The 23203-nt window shown below is 35.3% G+C and overlaps 1 protein-coding gene across 1 annotated transcript; it reads left to right on the forward strand.

Annotated features, from left to right (window-relative positions):
* Positions 1-1134: 1134 nt before the first annotated feature.
* Positions 1135-22359, forward strand: LOC125061602 (regulator of G-protein signaling 7). Its single transcript, XM_047667110.1, has 16 exons — positions 1135-1868; positions 2684-2840; positions 3253-3339; positions 4338-4498; positions 5298-5356; positions 6229-6371; positions 7561-7641; positions 8573-8686; positions 10604-10685; positions 11831-11975; positions 14594-14707; positions 15859-15987; positions 18953-19081; positions 19952-20015; positions 20566-20658; positions 21856-22359. The coding sequence occupies exons 1-16, from the start codon at positions 1807-1809 to the stop codon at positions 21916-21918; spliced, it is 1683 nt and encodes a 560-aa protein (XP_047523066.1). The 5' UTR covers positions 1135-1806; the 3' UTR covers positions 21919-22359.
* Positions 22360-23203: the final 844 nt, after the last annotated feature.

Here is a 23203-nt window from a genome sequence, read left to right on the forward strand (position 1 = left end):
GTGTGGCAGAATATGCGAACTTACGATTGTACCACCTTACACATTTTTGTGCTATATTCTTGCAATAAATTATTATTATTTATGACAACCATAAACAAAAATAGGCAGGGATGTTTTGTAACGAATCTATGATTTCTCTATAATTTTTTTTTGCAGTTCTCAATTATCTATGGTCTTGTTCTTACATTCGGGAGAATGTTTATTTCAGATGTATTGTGAGTTATTCCACGGAAGCAAGTTTGTAACAAAAGCGATACAAAATAGAACGGCGATTCCGCGTTCGTTAAGGTCACTTACTTTCAAACTGCAAGGCTATCAGAATACCTTTCCTTTACATAAATTATTGATTTTATCCTAGCCTACTACTACCTTATTTCAAAAAAATCAGCACATAAGGACGACCATGCTTAGTATAATAATAAACAGACTTCAATTAACTTTTTAATTAAGTTCTTATTAATTCAAAACAACACCTGGGAGCGATTGTTTTAAATGGCGTACGATTTTTAGGACATGTTGGAATTCAGGACAAAAAATATTGTCAAATGTCAAAATCCGTAAACTCAAATAGCCCAAGAAGTACCATGATATTTTATTACCAATAAAAATATTGAAAAAGACCGCCACAATATCTTTTATTTTACAATATTTTTTTTTTTGTATTTCCGATAATCGACCCAGGTCCTCCAAGCTACGAAATAAAAGTCCAAGTGTGTACCGAAATGGTACTGAGTAACGTGGAACAATCGATGTTAATACTACGTAAAGGGACAATAAATATTCTGTACGAGATAAATATTTATGCAAAAATGCCGTCCAGCCTTATGTAAAGACATTCCAACGAAACGACTTGATATAATGTTGCTTATTAATGTAGAAACTATTTTTTAATAGTAGATTTTATATCCAAGTTAATAAGATTAGTAAACTTTTATCTGATTTATAAATATCTATTAAGGATAAGGATCAATATAGACTTACTTACAAAAATATTTGCCTATTTTTTAAAAGTAACGGTTTTAGAACTTTTGAATATAAGTGCTGCCATCTTTTGACAGTACAGATGAACGTTGCGCAGTATTCAATAAAACGAAATAGTTTCTCCTAAACCCTTTTTAAATATGTACTCCTATTATAAAAGTATATAAAGCGAGTCTAAAAATAGAGCAACTGTTCAATAGTCGATCACTTCATAACATGCGCTTATCAAACCTAATATTATTCGACAAAATAGAAAGACGCTACACATGGAGGGAGATCATTCATAAATCCATTCCTCACAATTTATCTGCTTAGCCATCTTTCCTCTAACCTCTCGTTTTATCGTGTAAAAAGGTATAGTCTATCTCCCTTACGCAAGGCACAGTTTTCTCACTATCGTTCAAAAAGTGCATTTGATTAATGGCTACTTGAAATTTTGACATTTCGCCGTGCACTGATTTCGAATACGAAAATTTACGTTTATCGCGTATTTTTCTCGTAATTTTTGAATGAAAACCGAACGCTATTTTTCGTTTCACTAAATTATATCGAAGTTGGTTTGGAGACGTGAATTTTAATTGTATCTCTGAAGAAAAACCACCATAACTATTCAAGCGAAAGATTAATTTGTTGCTTCGTTTATTTTTCTAATTAAAAAACTATGAGTGCCCTGAGGGATTGTGCTTTTGGTTTTTTTCAATTTGTTTGTGGTTAGTGACCTTGTGTTAAGAATCTCAATGTAAATTATTAAGAAATTATTTAATATTTCACTATGAAAGAACATTAATAAGTTTTTCTCAGGAATTTATAAGTGAGTGTGTTAAAATGGTTACGATGAATTCAAATGAGAAGACGGCTCAGAAGGCCTGTCAGCAGGGACCTTCCAAGTAGGTTCTATAATTCTTTTAAAAAAAAAACAGCTACATATGCATCAATTAGCTACCTATTGCTAATTTCTCGTAATCTTTAAACTTACTCTTATTTCTTGTTCTCTGTTTATCTCAGTCTTTATAATTCATGATTTTTGTATGATGGTGATAACATCAGATTACATTTCATAACAAAATACTTATTTTAATATTAGGTGTAAGAATTTTGGCAAAAGGTTTTAAAAATATATAATATCCCAGTATGTTTGTAATTTTTAGTTTTATGGCAAGCCATTGGTTCTTAAGCCCAAAAGCATCGTAAGTTTAGGATTTCATTACATAGGTTACATACTTATAGCTTTGATTTATAAAATCTAGTATATTTTTTAGATGTATAGTAGTTTCTTAGTTGCAAACTATTCATATTTTATACAGTTCTTACTCACAAAATGGTATAACTTTCTAGCTGTCTTCTAAACTTTGTGAGACACTATCTGCCAGTTTATTTGTACATGTAATTGTATGTAATAGTGTTGATAAGAAAAATACATATCAAATTATTAACATCCTTCTTAAGGTTTTTTTGCTGTTAAGAAATATTGTAGTTATAGCATCTTTGTTTTCAATATTTCTATTATCTACATTAATAAGTCAGATTTCCTTTAATTATCAGTTTTTGTAATTTTAGCTAGTACAGTTAAGTTCTAAATATTTTCTATAGATGTTACTTAAACAGGCATTGGTAATTGTTGAATAGAGGTTTCATCAGGTTATGAGTAATATTTATAGGATATAAATATTTGCATCGCTGTAAAAATATCCATGATTTACAGAGAGGTGGCAAAATCAGGAAAAGATGATAAGGAAAATGAGAAGAAAGAAAAGAAAGACAGAGAGAGCATGATAGCTAACATGCCACCCAGTGTTCAGGCACTGATGGCTACAGTACCTTCACCAGAAGAATCGCCTAACTATCTGGCATATAAGAAGGTAATGTTTGCTGTACTTCTGTAATTTTCTTTTTACCTTGTATATTGTTTTTGACCACTATATAATTTAAATATTATAAAGCTTATACTTTAAAGTTAACAGTCTATATAAAAATACAAATGCCCTTCAGAAATGTGTAAATGCTAATTCAAAAACAACTGAACTGATTTTGATGAAATTTGTCATCTCAACATGACATAGTTTCCAAGAAATTTGTCTTATATAATTTATCAATTAAGCTAGCTTCAAATACTTAACACATATATCATACAACCTTGTTATTGATTCGCTTCCCGGTGACACAATAATGAGTAATTATATGCATCTTCTTGAATGGATCTGCAGTTAATGTAAGACGTATTAACTAATTAAAACTTAATAATTTTAATAAAATACAGATATAAATTTATAGATGGAAGCTATCATAGAGAAAATGCAAGATGAAAACACAGGGGTGCCTGTTCGTACTGTCAAGAGCTTTATGAGTAAAATACCATCCGTAAGTAATATATAATTTGATTATAATTATTGTGTGTAAGACCAAGACAACATGACAATGTCTTCTTCACACTCATAGCGGCACTTTACCTTTAAGGGTGTAGAAGTGTCGACTAGTGAAATTTTAAAATGAAGTCACTGTATGATTGGTGATCTATAGCCGGTGTTTCGAAAACAAATCATTTAATTGTCAAATACAGAACAGCAACCTCTGACAGCATGTTAACATTGTCATCTCCTATTCAATCCCAAAGTTCAAAACAAACAGAATCTTCTAAATTCTGTCAGCAAAAACTGCTGTTGGTTTTTGCCTCTCATTCGAATTCTTCTAATCCGGATTAAAGGATGCTGAATGTATTTGGTAGTAGGCTGATCAATTTTAAAGAAAGAAAGCATTGTTAAGTGCCTAATCTGATACTTATCCACTGTTTTGTTAGTATTTTTTGCTTAAAATCTAAAATTGGAAGCATATATTTGGAACGAAATTCCTTATCGCGCGTTGTGAAAGGGGGTTCTTGACGGAAAAAATTCTTACGAAAAGTTGTCACGACACTTTTTTGCTATTTGCTATTGTAATACACCGGTTCTCGTCCGATCACCGAAGTTAAGCAACGTCGGGCGAGGTCAGTACTTGGATAGGTGACCGCCTGGGAACACCTCGTGATGTTGGCTTTTTTTTTCGTCGCTTACGACGACAACATCACGACACCAATCTTAATTGGTGTCGAGAAAATCTATCATACTGTTATGATACCAATTAACATATAAATTAATCGAAAGGAATTTCGTTCGATCCGGGTGTCCCTTGACACCTCTAAAGTTTTTTGTTATTTTAATTTTTTGTAACATATTTGTCATGAGTAAAGATACCTTGTAACATATACTATAGATATAGCATTATATATGATGTGGTGAACTTTAATAAATAAATAAATTCTGTATACACAGGTAGAAAAAGTCAGAGCAGGAATCTCTATGGTTTAAAGTTCAAATTTTCAGGTTTTCACTGGCTCAGAACTGGTGGCATGGTTGACCCGTCATCTCAATCTGGAAGACGCTTGGGAGGCTCTGCACCTGTCTCATCTTTTGGCAGCTCATGGCTACTTATTCCCTATAGATGATCATTGTCTGACGGTGAAGAATGATAATACCTATTATAGGTAAGTTTATTTATATATGTGCTGCCCCCGCGAACTTCGTTTCTCCTTAATGTGTTTTTATTTAGCCTACCTTTTTAGTACATACCAACATGGAACATTTTGCTATGCTACCCCAGAGACTGTTCGGAATGAAAACTTTTAAGGTTTTTCTGTGAATTTTTCTCTATATAAACCTCGGTGTTCAAGTCATAAGATTTTTATTAACAAATAAATAATAGTGGTTGATCGTAGAGGGGTGAAAATTAGGGTTTGTATATATTTTTGTATGCTGTAACATAAAAACAAAAAAAAGTTGTCTAAAAAATATAATGTTTGGGGTGGACACCCCTTATCACTTAGGGGTTTGAAATATACATAGTAGCCGATTCTCAGACATACTGAATATGCATAAGAATCGGTTGAGCCGTTTCGGAGGAGTATGTGAACGAACATTGTGACACGAGAATTTTTTATATATATAGAGATAATAATAATTTATTTGCAAGAATATGGTACACAATTGTTATCGTGGTACAATTTGAAGTTCGCATATTCTGCCACATAATGGCGTGCAAATTTGTCTTTAAAGCAATTTTATATAGTAGTTACAGTCAATTCTTTTATTACTTAATGTTTAAAGAACTTTATTTCTCATTACAAAAATTATTTTATTTACATGAGAAATTTAATATTAAGTATATACGAAACGAGATACACGTTGCCATCAGCTAGCCCAATTTTAGTCTACATCATTTAGATCACTACATCATCACGTTATTAAATTAAAGATGACTTATAAAATAAATAATTTATTTATCAGGTTCCAAACGCCGTACTTTTGGCCCTCAAATCAGTGGGAGCCTGAAAATACGGATTACGGTATGTATACAATTTTTTTTTTTAAAGCAAATCGTCACTATATAGTCTCGTATGTCTAAAAACCATTTATTTTTTATTCTTAAATCTTATGTCATTTAACTAGTATAATCATGAAGTAAGGATTTATTTATGTTATTAATAAATGAGTCCTTTTACCATCCAAAACTATGGACAAAACACATAATAATATTTTAACGAATATTGACGAAATGATACATTTTTTTCGTTTCCTGTAATGTTTGGTTCTCTGGACATATGAGGTCAAAGTCCAAAATCATTTATTCATGTAGGTAACACAATGTACACTTATGAACGTAAAAAGAAATATACATTAAATGCTTCTAATTTTACATTTACTGCCAGTTCTCAAATCTAGGCCGTAGAACGGAAGAGAAGAACTGGCAATAAACTCTACGCCACTCTTTTTAATCGCCATTTTTTTTTACACATCGTTTTAAGGAGCTGCAACCATTACATGTTCCACATGACATCTTAAGTAATAAATAATAATAAAATAAATTAAAAACAAAGATTTGTCCTCTATCAGCAGGAGGCATAATGAAATAGGAGCACGCACTTACATTCTCGTGGGAACAACACGCAAATACATATTCGAAATAATTAACATCACCGCATACACGAATTCAAGTACGACCAGTCACCACAAGTAGCACCCTTTCACGAGTATGACGCATGGCCAGCCATCGGCCCCCTCGCCATATTTTAGGGAGAGGGACAACCCGACGCATGGACGCGAGGTTATCATTCAGCATTCTACAGCGACGAAATTAGCATTCACCAGAATGTTGGCCAGTGGGTTGGCCTTTTTGGAGTCTGTATTCTTGATGGACCCTAATTGTTCTCGTTTTCAGCGGTATACCTCTGCAAGCGAACAATGCAGAACAAGGCGCGTTTAGAACTGGCTGATTATGAGGCAGAGTCTTTGGCGCGATTACAGAAGATGTTCAGCAGGAAATGGGAGTTTATATTCATGCAGGCAGAGGCTCAGAGTAAAGTAAGTAAAAGTCTATGTTCTAGCTCCTTCCAGATGCCCAGAAGCTTATAATCCTAAACAAAGATAAGATAATTCTTTAATTTTCGTCTGTATTTCATTTCATAATTAAAATTAGAATTAGAATAGCTTTAAAATAATTTTTGAAGTGAAACTTCTTTATCGGGTTTGGAAAAAAATTTAGTGTAACATTTTTTCGTTACGCGTCACATTTTTCGGTTACGTGCCATGTTGCTTTTTGATATCAAACTTCTTTATCGGCATTGGAATGAAAGTTCTTTATCGACGTATGGGAGAAATTTTGTAGCAAATCGTCACGTTTTTCGGTTACGCGCCATCTTTTTCTTGTCCCTACCACGGTAGATCCGAAGAGATTCGAAGCCATTAATAACAAAAATATATAATAACGATAACAATGAAAGTAATAATTCTATTACAATTAATGAAATTCTGTAATAATCTTAGTAGTAATAAGGTAAAATGAAATAATTGTATTTGTATTCGTCTATGATAATAAAAGCCTTTTGTTAAACTTTATTTAACCAATTTCGTTAAGTTGCATATAGTAGATCATTTTTCGAAAAATAAGGTCATAAAGAAGTAGTACACGCACACATTTTTTTAATCATTAAAGTACAATGTGTCCCGACCAAGGAGGTTTCAATTCAATTTAAGTACACATAATCTGTGGTGAGCGCGCTGGTTCCGAGCCGATAGACCAATAACAGACTTTTGTTTCTTTTATATTGCATTTTATTTAATGTAGCTACCTATAGCCATGAGATTAAATGAAGTAGTGTATACAACTGCATATAATTAGGTATTAAAACACTCGTTTAATCTTATTTTGAAAACTACACTCATGTTTTAATACCCTCTATTATATGACAGTTGCATAAACTACTATTTGCGATCGAAATTAGGTTTAGGCTTTTATAAGTAAATGTCATGATGCTAAGTGCCAGTTCTTCTTGCCCGCTCTACGCCCTTGACTTGCGAGCTGGTAGAAAATGTAAATTTAGAATCTATTTAACATCTTTTCTGTTGACATTCATAAGTGTACTTGTCTACCGATATGAACAACGTTATTTTGAGTTTAATAAATTAATTCGAAAGGAATGCAACCATATTGGAAATTATTATTTCATCGGGTATCAAATTATACATAACCATTTATATTTAATAATTTCAGGTTGATAAAAAAAGGGATAAGTTGGAGAGGAAAGTTCTGGACAGCCAGGAGAGGGCATTCTGGGATCTTCATAGACCTATGGTGAGTTGAAAATGACTTAATTAAGAAGAAAAAATGTGTATGTCTGCATTGCGCATGCGCGTGATTTGTCGCTGATATTTGTTATGATTGTTGAATTCGAATTAAAGTGAGGGTAGGCCGGTACCAAAATTTTAAATTTCTAAAATGCAGTAAACTAAACCATTTTTTCTGAAGTTTGGAATTAATTAAGAATTTCTTGAGCTACGAATTAGAAAATGGACTGCTGGTGTGTTCTTTGGAATAGACGAGAAACTGAGTTGCTATTCTTAAAAACATTTCTCGAGCCAAAGAAGCTGGCAAAAAGTGTAACTCTCTATCTGAGTCTCTATCTTCAGTCAGGTAGCTCATATCTGATCGTGATCTGCAAGAAAACATCTGGGGCTGACAATCTGTTTCCAGCTGTTTCTGTCCAGCGCCTCTTTTATGACAGTGTATTTTAGACACACACATAATAACAATAATCAAAGAAAATTTGTTTAACTTTTTTTCTTTGTTTCAATTCTTCGGTTCGTTTCAAGTGTGTAATGCGTGTGTGCTGTGGTTGTAATTGGCTCTGGCTCAGCATTATGTTGAGGAGCAGAATGTTCCACAGCGCTGGTCGTTCTGCCAGAGACCACAGCAGCTAGTTTGCGTCTCAGTCGCAAAAAAGAAAGAAAAAGAATGTAATAATACTTAGTAGAAAAATAACAATAATATTAGTAAAATTTTGCAGTGTATGAGTAAATTTGAGGATGAGTCCTGCACTTGATCGGTACATCGGTGGTGGTGGTTCGTGATTTACCAAAACAGAATGTCACGTGACCTTTCAGCTTCTCCAAGTTCCCATTGCCTCTGCGCATTGTTCACAAGTAGCAAATAAGAATTTAGTTTAGTATCTTACTGCACAGAATCTACTTGTAATAAAATCATTTTAATTTGTAAAATTTTCCAGCCCGGATGTGTGAACACAACTGAATTGGATCCAAAGAAACTGTCAAGGATTAACGCGTTAAAGGAAAAACGGCTTCAGCTATGCAGAGAGCTCATCACGCAGCACAATTTGAAGGTTTGTTCTTGGGGCATGGGGCAAAAGAGGTAGAGTTTAAAAGGCAAGATTGATGCTTTGAGCAGTATATGACTCTCAATTCTTGTGAGTGGCATTAACTTGCTTGTATGGTTAATTTTTTTTTAATTTAGTTCGTATTATAAACTCTATATAACGACACACGGCGACTGCTTATTTTGACGTTACAGAGAGTTGTCGTTAATTGGAAAGAAGAAAAATCTGTATTAGAAAAAGTTTATTTCAGAGTAGTGTTAGTAATTACATAAAAACAATTCTTATTTGAACGCTATGCTAACGCTTTTGCTGTACTAGCAAATATATTGTATTTTTATACATATTTTATTCATATCTTGCGATATTGAGGCATCTTAGGGATAGCAATCCCAATTTGTAAACAAACGAACGGATTTCTCAGAAAGATCAGTACGTATGATGCCGATAGTCGAGTTTATTCCGGGCTAACAATAAAGCGACAAAAGAACGTACACAGCTCCGCAGGTTCAACTAATTTCGGCAACTTAAGTACTTTTTAGTATTAATTGTCGTTATTGAGAGTGTAATGCTATGTAGAGTGCATCATTGTATGGAAGACAAGCTTAACCAACCAAAGACGAGTGACTTCGACGCTTTATCGAGATTGTCGCTAAATCGAGAGACGTTACATGGAGTTTACACTGTATTTTATGTTCACTCTCAAACATCACACATGTTACAAGGTGGATAATCAGATACTTATGAACATATAGAAATGATATACACGTGTAAATGACATGAGAACCATGCAACTTCCTCATAATGGACAATGGCAATATCGCAGCACACACAAAAGGAATTTTATTGAAGAAGTCGCATGGGTCCGCGAAGCATCGAAGGAAAACCGACTTTAGACCCAAAAAGTCACAGAAGGCTGATCAAAAATTTCAAAATTCTAAATCATTTATTCATATAGGTAACAAAATGTACACTTAGGAACGGAAAATAAATATATATGAAATGCTTCAAATTTTACATTTTTTACCAGTTCTCAAATCATGGGCGTAGAACGGAAGAGAACTAGCAATAAATTCTTCGCCACTCTTTTTTTTTGTTTTACACAACTCCTTGCCCTTAAAGAAAATTGCCACAAAAGAGATACCACCCAGACAGAAATTGACTACATTGCATTGATATACAAAAAACCCAAGATGCACACTCAACGTCAAAAAAACGTCCTCAAAAAATGAGCGCAACATTCTAAATTGTGCACTCATTTCAAATAGTCTCGCGTCTAATAAGTGGAGTCGATGTTAATTATTTTTGTTTTTTTTATAAATAAATTTATGTACTTTTGAACTTTTTTGTGTGTAGTTTTTGACAAATATATTTACGCTATATAAAGTGTAGGTCAGGAGGTAGCCAATTAAAATTTTTTTTTTAATTTAAAGAAAAATCTTTTTAACCGGATTAAAGTTATGTATTATTATAGATTTACAACTATTTAACATCCAACACCTTTTGTCTTCAGTCACCGTGACCACGCACGCTGTAAAGCACCCGAAAAGTCGGATAAATTTAAAATTATGTTAAATAGTTGTAAATAAAAAAGTCATGTTCGACTCCACTCAATACCTTGTCCTACCGACCACGGTCGGTCATAAAATTTTATTGCTTTAAGTACGTATACACAGCGTTGTAATAACAACTTTAAGCAATTCGCGTAAGGTTGATTTTGCAATAATATATGCTTGTAACATATACTGTTATAGACATACTGTTAAAGAAAGGGACAGAAATAGTGTTTCGGGACACCTTCGAGCGTTACTTTTATTCGAGACTGTGCATCTTGGGTTTTTTGTATATCAATGCTACATTGTGACACATTACAGACACATGATAAGCGTTAAGTTATTCACATTTTAACCATTTTTAATTTTACAGAACAACCCAATAGTAACAATCACGAACCCTCAAGAAAGCGAAGAGGCCATACAGAAGAATTCTGAGGCCGTTAAGGAAAATGGTGAGTTACCATTATTACTAATTTGGTTGACTTGACTATTTTAGACAGTTGAGGGACAATTCAGTTTTAGTTTGACTATTTTGGACAGCTTAGGGACAATTCAGTTTTAGTTTGACTATTTTAGACAGCTTAGGGACAATTAATTTTTAGTTTGACTATTTTTGACAGCTTAGGGACAATTCAGTTTTAGTTTGACAATTTTAGACAACTTAGGGACAATTCAGTTTTAGTTTGACAATTTTAGACAGCTTGGGGGCAATTCAGTTTTAGTTTGACTATTTTGGACAGCTTAGGGACAATTCAGTTTTAGTTTGACTATTTTAGACAGCTTAGGGACAATTAATTTTTAGTTTGACTATTTTTGACAGCTTAGGGACAATTCAGTTTTAGTTTGACAATTTTAGACAACTTAGGGACAATTCAGTTTTAGTTTGACAATTTTAGACAGCTTGGGGGCAATTCAGTTTTAGTTTGACAATTTTAGACAACTTAGGGACAATTCAGTTTTAGTTTGACTATTTTTGACAGCTTAGGGACAATTCAGTTTTAGTTTGACAATTTTAGACAGCTTAGGGACAATTCAGTTTTAGTTTGACAATTTTAGACAACTTAGGGACAATTCAGTTTTAGTTTGACAATTTTAGACAGCTTGGGGGCAATTCAGTTTTAGTTTGACAATTTTAGACAACTTAGGGACAATTCAGTTTTAGTTTGACTATTTTTGACAGCTTAGGGACAATTCAGTTTTAGTTTGACAATTTTAGACAGCTTAGGGACAATTCAGTTTTAGTTTGACAATTTTAGACAGCTTGGGGGCAATTCGGTTTCAACTTGACTATTTAAGTTTCTGTATTATTCATTTATGTTTACAAAGTATTAAGAGCGGGTATTAACTTAAATCAGTCATCGTAGATTTGATTTTATCTAAGAATGTGATGTTTGAATTAAAATCAATAAATACGTATTGATTCTTCACTATAATTTCAATGGTTGACTCTAATCGAAAACACTATGCAATAGAAATACCTCAAAAAAAAAACTAATTTATGTTCCTACCATACCAAACGCCAATTTCATATGTAAGGAATAATATAAAGCTCTTAGGATCATTCGGATTCGGTTTGATTTTTGAATTTTTATATCAGGCGAATCGTCCCACTCTGAACTGGCAACACTGGAGGGTGACAAGCCGAGTATTGAAGCACAGATTGAAGCGGCTAAACGACAAGTTGCGGTTTTGAAGGCGCGACTCGAGAGACGAAACGTTCGCGTCAGTAAGGTTGCAGAAATGTAAGTAAATAATTATTTCTCCAATAAAGATACGGCTTCATCATCGGACGTCCAGAAAATTCCACCCGTATCATCTCGACGTCCGTCGTTCCACAACTGAGCGTTTTTATTTTATTCTATGTGAAACCAGCCCTAGCCCTAACCTAACCTTAGGGTCCTTCAAGAAAAGAGCGCACCAATTCTTTAAAGGCCGGCAGCGCACTCGCGAGACCTCTGGAGTATTTCCGAACCAATTCGACTTATGGTCCTTCAAGAAAAGAGCGCACCAATTCTTTAAAGGCCGGCAGCGCACTCGCGAGACCTCTGGAGTATTTCCGAACCAATTCGACTTAGGGTCCTTCAAGAAAAGAGCGTACCAATTCTTGAAAGGCCGGCAGCGCACTCGCGAGACCTCTGGAGTATTTCCGAACCAATTGGACTTTGGGTCCTTCAAGAAAAGAGCGCACCAATTCTTAAAAGGCCGGCAGCGCACTCGCGAGACCTCTGGAGTATTTCCGAACCAATTCGACTTAGGGTCCTTCAAGAAAAGAGCGCACCAATTCTTAAAAGGCCGGCAGCGCACTCGCGAGACCTCTGGAGTATTTCCGAACCAATTGGACTTTGGGTCCTTCAAGAAAAGAGCGCACCAATTCTTAAAAGGCCGGCAGCGCACTCGCGAGACCTCTGGAGTATTTCCGAACCAATTCGACTTAGGGTCCTTCAAGAAAAGAGCGCACCAATTCTTAAAAGGCCGGCAGCGCACTCGCGAGACCTCTGGAGTATTTCCGAACCAATTCGACTTAGGGTCCTTCAAGAAAAGAGCGCACCAATTCTTAAAAGGCCGGCAGCGCACTCGCGAGACCTCTGGAGTATTTCCGAACCAATTCGACTTAGGGTCCTTCAAGAAAAGAGCGCACCAATTCTTAAAAGGCCGGCAGCGCACTCGCGAGACCTCTGGAGTATTTCCGAACCAATTGGACTTTGGGTCCTTCAAGAAAAGAGCGCACCAATTCTTAAAAGGCCGGCAGCGCACTCGCGAGACCTCTGGAGTATTTCCGAACCAATTCGACTTAGGGTCCTTCAAGAAAAGAGCGCACCAATTCTTAAAAGGCCGGCAGCGCACTCGCGAGACCTCTGGAGTATTTCCGAACCAATTGGACTTTGGGTCCTTCAAGAAAAGAGCGCACCAATTCTTAAAAGGCCGGCAGCGCACTCGCGAGACCTCTGGAGTATTTCCGAACCAATTCGACTTAGGGTCCTTCAAGAAAAGAGCGCACCAATTCTTAAAAGGCCGGCAGCGCACTCGCGAGACCTCTGGAGTATTTCCGAACCAATTCGACTTAGGGTCCTTCAAGAAAAGAGCGCACCAATTCTTGAAAGTCCAGCACACACTTTCGAGCCTTCTGGCAATGTGACTGTGTATGGTATCACTTAACATCAGATGAGCCTCCTGCCTGTTTCCCTGTTCTATAAAAGAAGAAAAAAAGATTAGAATTTCCAGCATCACCTTGGCTTGTTTTCCACTGTCTGCTTCTCAGGTCATTTTCTTTGGTAAACTAGCGAACTGTGGAAGTGACTGCCAGTGAGGGGTATTTCTTGGGAGATACCACCTCCAATTGTTTACAGAAAGAGTATACTCCTTCCTCAAAGGCCGGCAACGCACCCACTAAATTGGGTATTTCCGTAGACTCTATTTTCCCTCCTATAAAAAAAAGAAAAGTGTTATTTAATTGCTTCACAGATAACAAAGACTTATTAAAATAAGATTACAATTTGCTGTGTGACTTCTTTCCTAGTACGGATAAAAGGAATCGTTTATAACGCCCGAACCCAATAACATATCTTAATCCATAAACCACCATCTGAGATAGTAATCTTAATCCAAATGTTGTAACAAGTGACCCAATAACCAATCGACGGATTGTAATAGCCATCTGTCGATACAAGCTATCCATGGGAGGTCGTATCGGTGTCTGTGTATAGACCTTTGTATGAAAATGACAGTTGACGAAAGCTCGATTTCAACAGTTAATTATTTTAACAGATTTTAACTTACACCAGTTTTTTAAATAATTGAAAAAACTGTTTGTTATGTTATAAACATACACATGTATATTTTAATGTTATTTGTACGGTTTTATTTACTTTATTTGGTTTACATTGATTATCAAATATGAGTGAAAACTCGGTAAAATGGAACGACAAAGAGTATTTTATCCGTCGCCGAAAATGGATTGTCTTCGTGGGGTTTGGTTATTGGGATTGTGGATTGATTATTGGGTTCGGGCGAAAGTCAAGGCCGATTTCAATCGGCCCTTTACAATTGTTGGTTCTCTTGTGTGAAAGGGAGCGTTCAAGTATTACGTCACGCAATTTTTGGAGATTATTGACACACCCCCATGTAACGCGCCGTAACGTTCTGTACCCAAGTATAGTAAAACGTTTCATGACTACCTAGTGACTCTTAATACCTAAAAGTTACCATTATGTAGTATAAAGTACTGGAAAGTCGAAAATAATGTTAAAAATAACGCGTAATTCAATCCCCGCCCCGCATCGTAACGTATTACAAAAGGATCCCCCCCCAAAATTCGTTACGTAATACTTGAACGGTCCCAAAAGTGTGAGTTTAACCACAGATTCATATCGTACTGCGAGCAATATGCCGAGTATGACGCGTTCCTGACTCCACCGGAGTGGCCCAATCCATGGATAAGCGATACCACGGAGCTGTGGGATCAAGAGAAGCAATGGTATTTATTGTTATATATATAAATATATTGAGATTGTTTGAAGTGAAACTTCTTTAGGCGCATGACGGTAAATTTTTACTCAAACGTCACGAAGATGTGCAGCGTTTTTGTCGAAAGGGAGAGAGTGAGAAGGGTGAATTACCTTAAAGAAATTCTATATTTAAAATTAAATTTCGTAAGAGAATTTATCAAATATTAGTGTTTTATATTTTGTGCAAAAGAGTTTATTGAAATCTCAAATGACGGATTGTAAATTTAAATGCCACGTTTGGCCAAAGAAGTTTCACTTCTGACATGTGTACTTTGTACGCACGCACTTTTTTATAATCTCTTGGTTGTTAGATATGGCATCATTCACCCTTTTTCTGTTTATAATAAATCGTTATTTGCAAAGAAAGTGGTACATTCGGATTGATTAATTATAAAACCACACAGCCATATAAAAAAGGCATGTAAATGTCATAATAATTATCATAATGGCATAATCATACGAACAGTTATTCATAATTGTCAAAACTTATGATCTATGAAAAAAAGGGTGCATGTACTTATGTACGCGCGTAAGAAGTTATACTTCTTTGGCATTATTAAAAATAGTTTTTGATTGCATGCAATTAATTAATTACAATTAAATAATCAAAGACTGGAAAAGGAGTCATTATAGTCAATAAAGTTCAGTTTACATTTGAAAAATTAAATAAATAAATATTTATTATTATTCTCTTACATTAAGTGTAACATAAATTCTATTATTATTCGAATGTTGTTTTTAAATTATGTCCAATGCCGTAGCATCTTCCGTGGGCAACTTCATTCTGTTAATTTTGTGTCACGGTGCGCGCGCGTCGTAAAATTTCACTCTCATCAATTTTTCATAACGCGCCTAAAGAAGTATAACTTCAAAAATATGGCAACACTTGCACTTGGGTTTCTTCTTCTTAATTCATTACATTGGGATTTTTATAGTATGACAACACTTATGTTAGACTTTTATCCTTGTCTTTCAAATAACATATAACAATATATAATTTTTGCAACACAAATTTGTTTTATAAATTAAAACTAAATCAGTTTAATTGCTCTCGTAACTAAAGTACTTTTTCGTCTTTTTTTAATTAGATATTTTTTTTTGAACGTTAAATTTATTTCAGTAAAGAACCACTTCCCCTCCGTCGCGTCAGACGCTGGTCGTTCAACCTTCGGGAACTGCTCCGTGATCCTCCAGGCAGGGATCACTTCGCGAAGTTTCTCAATAAGGAATTCAGTGGGGAAAATCTCAAGTAAGTTATATTATGTGCAAGAAATTTTTTTTTATAATGTTATCGAGTCTTGGCCTAGTGGCTTCAGCGTGTGACTCTCATCCCTGAGGTCGTAGGTTCGATCCCCGGCTGTGCACCGACTTTCTTTCTATGTGCGCATTTTAAAATAAAAAAAAAACCGGCTTGCCTTAGACCCAAAAAGTCGACATCTGTCAGGCAAAGGAGACTGATCACCTATCTATTACATTGACAAATGATCAGGAAATAGATACAGAAATCTGATGCCCAGATCTAAAAAGGTTGTAGCGCCACTGATTTATTTTATTGAAGTGAAACTTCTTTATCGGGGTTGGAAAAAAATTTAGTGTTACATTTTTTCGTTACGCGTCACATTTTTCCGTTACGCGCCATCTTTTGAAGTGAAACTTCTTTATCGACGTATGGGAGAAATTTTGTAGCAGGTTACGCTCCATGTTGCTTTTTGAAGTCAAACTTCTTTATCGGCGTTGGAAAAAAATTTACACACATTTGTGACATTTTTCGGTTACGCGCCATCTTTTTCTTGTCCCACGGTTGATCCGAAGAGATTCGAAGCCATTAGTAACAAAAATATATAATAACGATAACAATGATAGTAATACTAATAGTAATTCTAATACAATTAATGAAATTCTGTAATAATCTTAGTACTACATAGTAGTACAGTAATAAGTTAAAATGAAATAATTGTATTTGTATTCATGTCTATGATAATAAAAGCCTTTTATTAAACTTTATCTAATTTAACTTTATTTAACCAATTTCTGTAAAGTTGCATATAGTAGATCATTTTTCGAAAAATAAGGACATAAAGAAGTTTCACTTACGTGTGTACACCTAGTAGGTACACGCACACATTTTTTTTTATATGTACATATATATATTCAATTATTAGATAGTGGATATTCTAATATATAGTGGTACATACGAGTTTCATTCGTTCCGTAACAAGCAGAGCTTGAGGTCTGGTCTAGTGACATACTGTTAGGGGCTGTCCATTAATCACGTGATGTTTTTGACGTGATAACGTCTTTAAAATCGTTTTAGTCGGGTGACATGTTCAGAAACTTGTGTCACACCAAAACCTCACGAGCGCGATCGCAGGTATAACGAGAGAGAGACGGACCGATCTCCCGTCTCATCTCGAGCGCTGCCAGTCATTCCGTGAATGTATGAAGAAAAATTTATATCATAGTCGAATAAGTAAACTTGTCATTTTACACCCGAAATTTATCATCAAAAGTGTGAATAAAACGATAGATGTAATTTAAAATTTGAAAAAATTGTTATCTTCATTAATTCCTTACTTCCCAAAAACTTATATCACCAATAAGACGTTATCACGTAAACATCTCGATCGTAAACCTACTTTACAAACAACCAATATTTTTTTTTTTACATTTTTTAACCCCTCCCTCCCCCATGGTGCTACGTGGTGAGGTTTGAGACTACCCCCACCAAAAATCACGTGTACTTTTTAGTACCCACAAAGAATCTTAATTTTTTTATAATAATATTTTTATGTACCGGTCTAAAGTGTAATCTAATCCTATTCTAGAAAATTAAGGACCATAATTAAAATGTCTAGACGGAAAGGTTGCAGGTTGTTTTTGACTGGCATAAAAATAATATTAAAGGAATAGTGTAATCATGCGAAAAATATATATTGTATTAGTACATTAATATATTTAATGTACATTGCCACGGATTAGCAAGACTTTCTTCAATACTAACAACTGGATAAACATCTTGCAAGTCACTTGTTGGACTGTACTTTGTTATTTATTTATTTAGTTATTAAGCTTACGACATCACACACAGTACTAAATCTACTAATTATTTTACAAAATCTTACATCTAAAATATAAATGTAAACATAAGTTTCACAATTTTTTTTTAAATAGAAATGAAAATTTAAAACATATACGATAATACAAGCACACAACAAAATAAAATTATAGAAATTTGTTGGCACTTAGAGCAGAAAAAAAAGAAAAATCATCATCAAAACAGCGAAATTAGGTTCGAGAAAGGCACCCCACAATGCTTTCTCTAAAACCGATCAGCCCACTACCGTATATATCCAGCTCCGGATAAGCTGTGTTCAATTTCCAAAGATCAAGGTCGGTTTCACCAAGCCATCGGCGTCATCACGAATCTCTCTCGATCTACTGATCGATCGTTTTTCTAATCGCTTTTCGGTTTAGAAATCACGCGTTTGACGAAAAAAAAGATACACGTGATATCTTACTATACCCCCCACCCCCTTGTGATATTTCGAACCTCATGTGATTAATGGACATCCCCTTACAGCCCGTTCACACTAGTCGTAAGTCGCATATGACTAAAAGTCGAAAGTCTGATGTGCCTGTTCACACTGCGTCGCGAGTCGTATAGGTCGTAGTTTCGCGCCATTCGGTACGTAGCGAATTCGCGAGATGGACGCCGACGAAGAACTTGTTGTGCTCTACTACTTACGAAGAAAATTAAAAAAGTTGAAAAAAATGTCAATTCCAAGAAAATACTGGATGCACCCAATCCTAACAGACGAATAAAACACGAATGGAGTGAGCAAGCAATGTGTAGCGATCTAGGAAGCGGGGCGGGGAGAGAGGTAACAACGCGCTTGAGTCGATTAGATGCACGACTAGTGTGAACAGCAACAAGCAGGCACCTATGCGAGCACGATTCGACGCGATTTTTAGTCTTACAACGGGCGCTGGCCCGTCGGATGGTTTTTTGAGTCGTATTGGACTAAAAATCGCGTCTCATCCAATGTGAACAGCTCCATATAAAGTGTATGGTGACTAGAGCATTCGACTTTTAGTCTTATGCGACTTACGACTAGTGTGAACGGGCTGTTAGTGTAGTGTGCGATCTCAAATCTTGCTATCATCTCAAAACACTCGTATCGAGGTACCACTTTATCTCTTTTTTTGTATTGCAGCTTCTGGTTGGCCGTGCAAGAGTTGAAGGCTCTCCCGATATGTCGCGTGGCCTCTCGAGCTCGGGATATTTGGAAGGAGTTTCTCGACTCCAACGCACCTTCGCCCGTTAATATTGATGCTGCGAGCAGGTAATATAGGAGCGTCCGAGTATTACGTCACGCAATTTTTGGAGTTTCTTGGACCCCCCCCCCACATGTAACGCGCCGTAACGTTTTTCTGTACCCAATACTAAAACGTTTCGTGACCACCTAGTGACTCTTTATACCTAAAGGTTACCATTATGTGGTATTAACTACTGAAAAGTCGAAAATAATATTAACAATATTGCGTAATTCAATCCCCGCCCCGCATCGTAACGTTTTACAAAAGACCCCCCCCCCCCCCCAAAATTCGTTACGTAATACTTGAACGCTCCCTTATACTAGAGATTTTATGAATATGATATTTCGGATCTGGATACGAATATAGGTATAGGAATAAAATTATGTTTCGGATACGGTTACGTATAGATCTATATAAATAAAAATGAAACCCGTTTTCCGTTGTCACGACATAACATGAAAACGGCTTGACCGATTTGTCTGATTTTTTTTAATAATATTCCTTGAAGTACGAGGATAGTTCTTAGGGAGAGAAAAATTAAAAAAAATTGAGTGAAAAGTCTAAAAACAACACTTTTCTATATTCCCATACAAAATATTTGTAATAATATTTAAAGTAAATTTGAACTTTAATACCATAACATAAAGTTCAAATGTTAGTGGAGGGGTTCCGGGAAGGTAAATTTTCATTTTTTGACATAATGTATTTGTTGTCTTATCAACTTTCTTTTTTTTATCTTACTAGCTAGACCGGTGTCCCGCATAGCAGAATAAGTATTTAAAAAAAACAAAGAATCGATAGTTAGGCGATACGATGTTCGCCAGGCCAGCTAGTAACTATATAATATAACTTTATTTAAAAAAATCGTCTTAAATAAAATATAATGTGTTTTACAGGGAACTAACTCGTGTGAGAGTGGAGTCTGGCAAACCGGATAGATATTGCTTTGATCAGGCGCAGGTAAGAGAAACTTTATTTTGGGGCAAATGTTTCACTGGTACGCTATTCTGATGGGAGGAACATGATGGCCCCTTATGGGACCTATCACGTTATTAATTGGTATTTATGTATCTAGTATAAATGTGTCTTATTTATAGAAATAAAGCCGGCAAAAAATAAGTAATTAAACTGAAACTATTTTTTTTATCAGCATGATTGAGATATGTTTAACGCATGCAAAATACGACTGAGCGAGCGCGCTCGTGGACGTGTCTTCGCCCGCGTACGTGTCGATCGTGTGACGTCGAAGTGAAAAAAAAACAAGTGTTTAAAATTGCTAGATCGATTTTGATGAAACAAAACTTATATACAAGACAAGGAATGTTATACAAGACATGGTTTATCGAGTCCAGGGTCGTAAAAAGATTTTTTTCTCTTTTCTTTTTATGTAACAAACAAACACCGCCCGTAGACACTTACATTGCCAGGGGGCAAGTGCGTTGCCGGCCTTTTAAGAATAGAACATTTCTACGAAATCCTCTTAGACTCCTCATGACGTTTTGTCTTTCAGGCTCACGTGTACCATTTAATGAAGTCTGACAGCTATTCAAGATACCTCCGCTCGGAGATGTATAAGGATATATTGAATGGATCAAAGAAAAAGGTATGTTTCTATGTAAACCTGCGACTCTTTCTCTTTAGTCGGTAGTTCATGTCTGATTGTGGTCAGCAAGGAAACATCTGGAGCGGATTTCTGTCCAGCGCCTCTCTCTTTTTTTTTATGGCTCTGGCACGGTTTGTGCATTAGCCAGCGTCAAGTATAAGATTTTTAATAATTCGTGCTTGTCTTTAGAAATTCGACCATGTCCTCCATCCGGTTTAGGCACTCGCCCGGTACCGCACAACCCTCCCAAAGGCCGAGAACAAATTTAAATTAAATTAAAACTTGCCCTCGAACCGGGAATCGAACCCGGTACCCCTCACCTAGCTGCCACTTAATAAGACCGCTAGGCTATGAGGCCCTTAGCGCCTCTCTTATAACAGTGTACAGTTTTGAGTACGATGAGTCTTTCACTTGATCCGTCTATCTGGTAGGTGAACGGCCCCTTCTTTTTACGCACAGATTATATCGTGTCACAATGTTGGTTCCCATACTCCTCTCCGAAACGGCTCGACCGATTCTTACGAAATTGTATGCATATTCAGTAAGTCTGAGAATTGGCTACTATCTTTCAAACCATTAAGTGATAAGGGTTGTTCACGCCAAAAAAAAAATATTTTTTTATACAATTTTTTTTTTTATGATACAGCATTCAAAAATATATACAACCCTTAATTTTCACCCCTCTACAATCAACCCCTATTTTTTATTATAGTAGTTATTTTGTTTCCTAGAAATATACATGGCAAAACAACGTTTGCTGGGTCAGCTAGTAATTATATAATTTCTTCAAATAGCGTTCAAGTATTACGTAACGCGATTTTTGGAGATTATTGACCCCCCCCATGTATCTTGCCGTAACGTTTTTCAGTACCCTAGTACTACTGTACTAGGGTACTGAAAAACGTTACGTTGAGTACTGTACTCAAGTATAGTAAAACGTTTCGTGACCACTTTGTGTTTCTTTAGTTACTATGTGGTGTAAGTAGAAGATAATATTAACAATAACGCGTAATTTAATCCCCGCCCCGCATCGTAACGTTTTACAAAAGGACCCCCCCCCCCTCCCAAAACGCGTTACGTAGTACTTAAACGCTTCCTAAAGAGAAATAATGCTTTGGTTTTTAATGGAACTTCTGTACATCATATTTAACCACACAGATTTTAAAATTATTTATTATTGTATGCGAATTTTTTCAGACATCCGTAAAAGGTATACGTTCAATCGTGTCATTCACCGGAAGAAAGGAAACGTCCTATTAATGAATTGAAAATTTAACTTGAAAATCGGATTATACTAAGTTGGAATTGCTGATGTGATTTCTTTGGCGCTATCAAGATTCTACTGATAAGTTTTCATTGAGAAGAGTTTGGCATGTGTCAAATGTCAGTGTCAAGTCAAGGTATAGTTGAAGTCAATTGTCATCAGATTGATATGGGATTTATGGAATGATCTCACGGATATTTAAGCAATATTAAACTTTTGGATGTAGTTTCTGTCGATTTTCAAACAATATTATATTATTTAGAAATATATAGTGTAAACTCTTTTATCGACTGTCAAGGGACTGCGCATTTCGACGTTTCAAAGATTTAGAGGGGAAAGAAAAATCTGTATTAGAAAGTTTTATTTTAGACTAGTGTTAGTAATTACATAAATAAATAATAGTTAAAAAAAACTAAAAAACACGCTTTTAAAGCACATCAAACTAAAAAGTGAAAAATAATTCCTAATTTAGGCTGAAAATGGTAATGAACAAAAAATACTGGTATTATTGTGAAAAAGCGTGGGTTGCTCGATAGACGAAAAATATGGCACATTTTTAGTTTTTTTAAACTATTATTTATTTTTTAGTTAATTTTTTTTAATTTTTTTCGGATTATTGCATTGTCATCGATCTTTGACAGGTGCGCAAAGTTTGAATTAAATCTGTCCGTTAAAAGTGGGTCAAAATCGAGTCCGAAGGAGTCGGTTACATACATACATACAAGTGAAGCTAATATAAAGCGTGTGAAAACAGTTCTTATTTAAACGCTATTGCGTATAATCTGTTATTTTCGTCATGTTTTTTACTGCACCAGTAACTATTTTGTATTTTTTCGTGATACGCTCAAGCAGTCCCAATTTGTAAATAAAAGAACGGATTTCTCAGAAAATTCAGTAAATATGATGCCGACAGTCGAGTTTATTCCGAGCTAACAATAAAGCGACAAAAGAACGTACACAGTTCCGCAGTTTTAACTTATTTCGGCAACTTAAGTACTTTTTAGTATTAATTGTCGTTATTGAGGGTGTAATGCTATGTAGAGTGTATCATTGTATGGAAGACAAGCTAAACCAACCAAAGCCAATTGATTTCTACGCTTTAAGGGGTTTGTCGTTGAATCGAGGGACGTTACATGGAATTTACACTGTACTTCCAAATACTCGACGGAAGAAAATGTGATTTAAAATCAATTTTAATTAGACAAATGTTTGGCAGTGTTGCCATGAATTAATCATTATGATAATCTTGGCCCATAGCATATTTTAGTGGTAAAAATATAA

Source organism: Pieris napi, chromosome 23 (assembly GCF_905475465.1).
Source record: "Pieris napi chromosome 23, ilPieNapi1.2, whole genome shotgun sequence".
NCBI classification, from domain to species: domain Eukaryota; kingdom Metazoa; phylum Arthropoda; class Insecta; order Lepidoptera; family Pieridae; genus Pieris; species Pieris napi.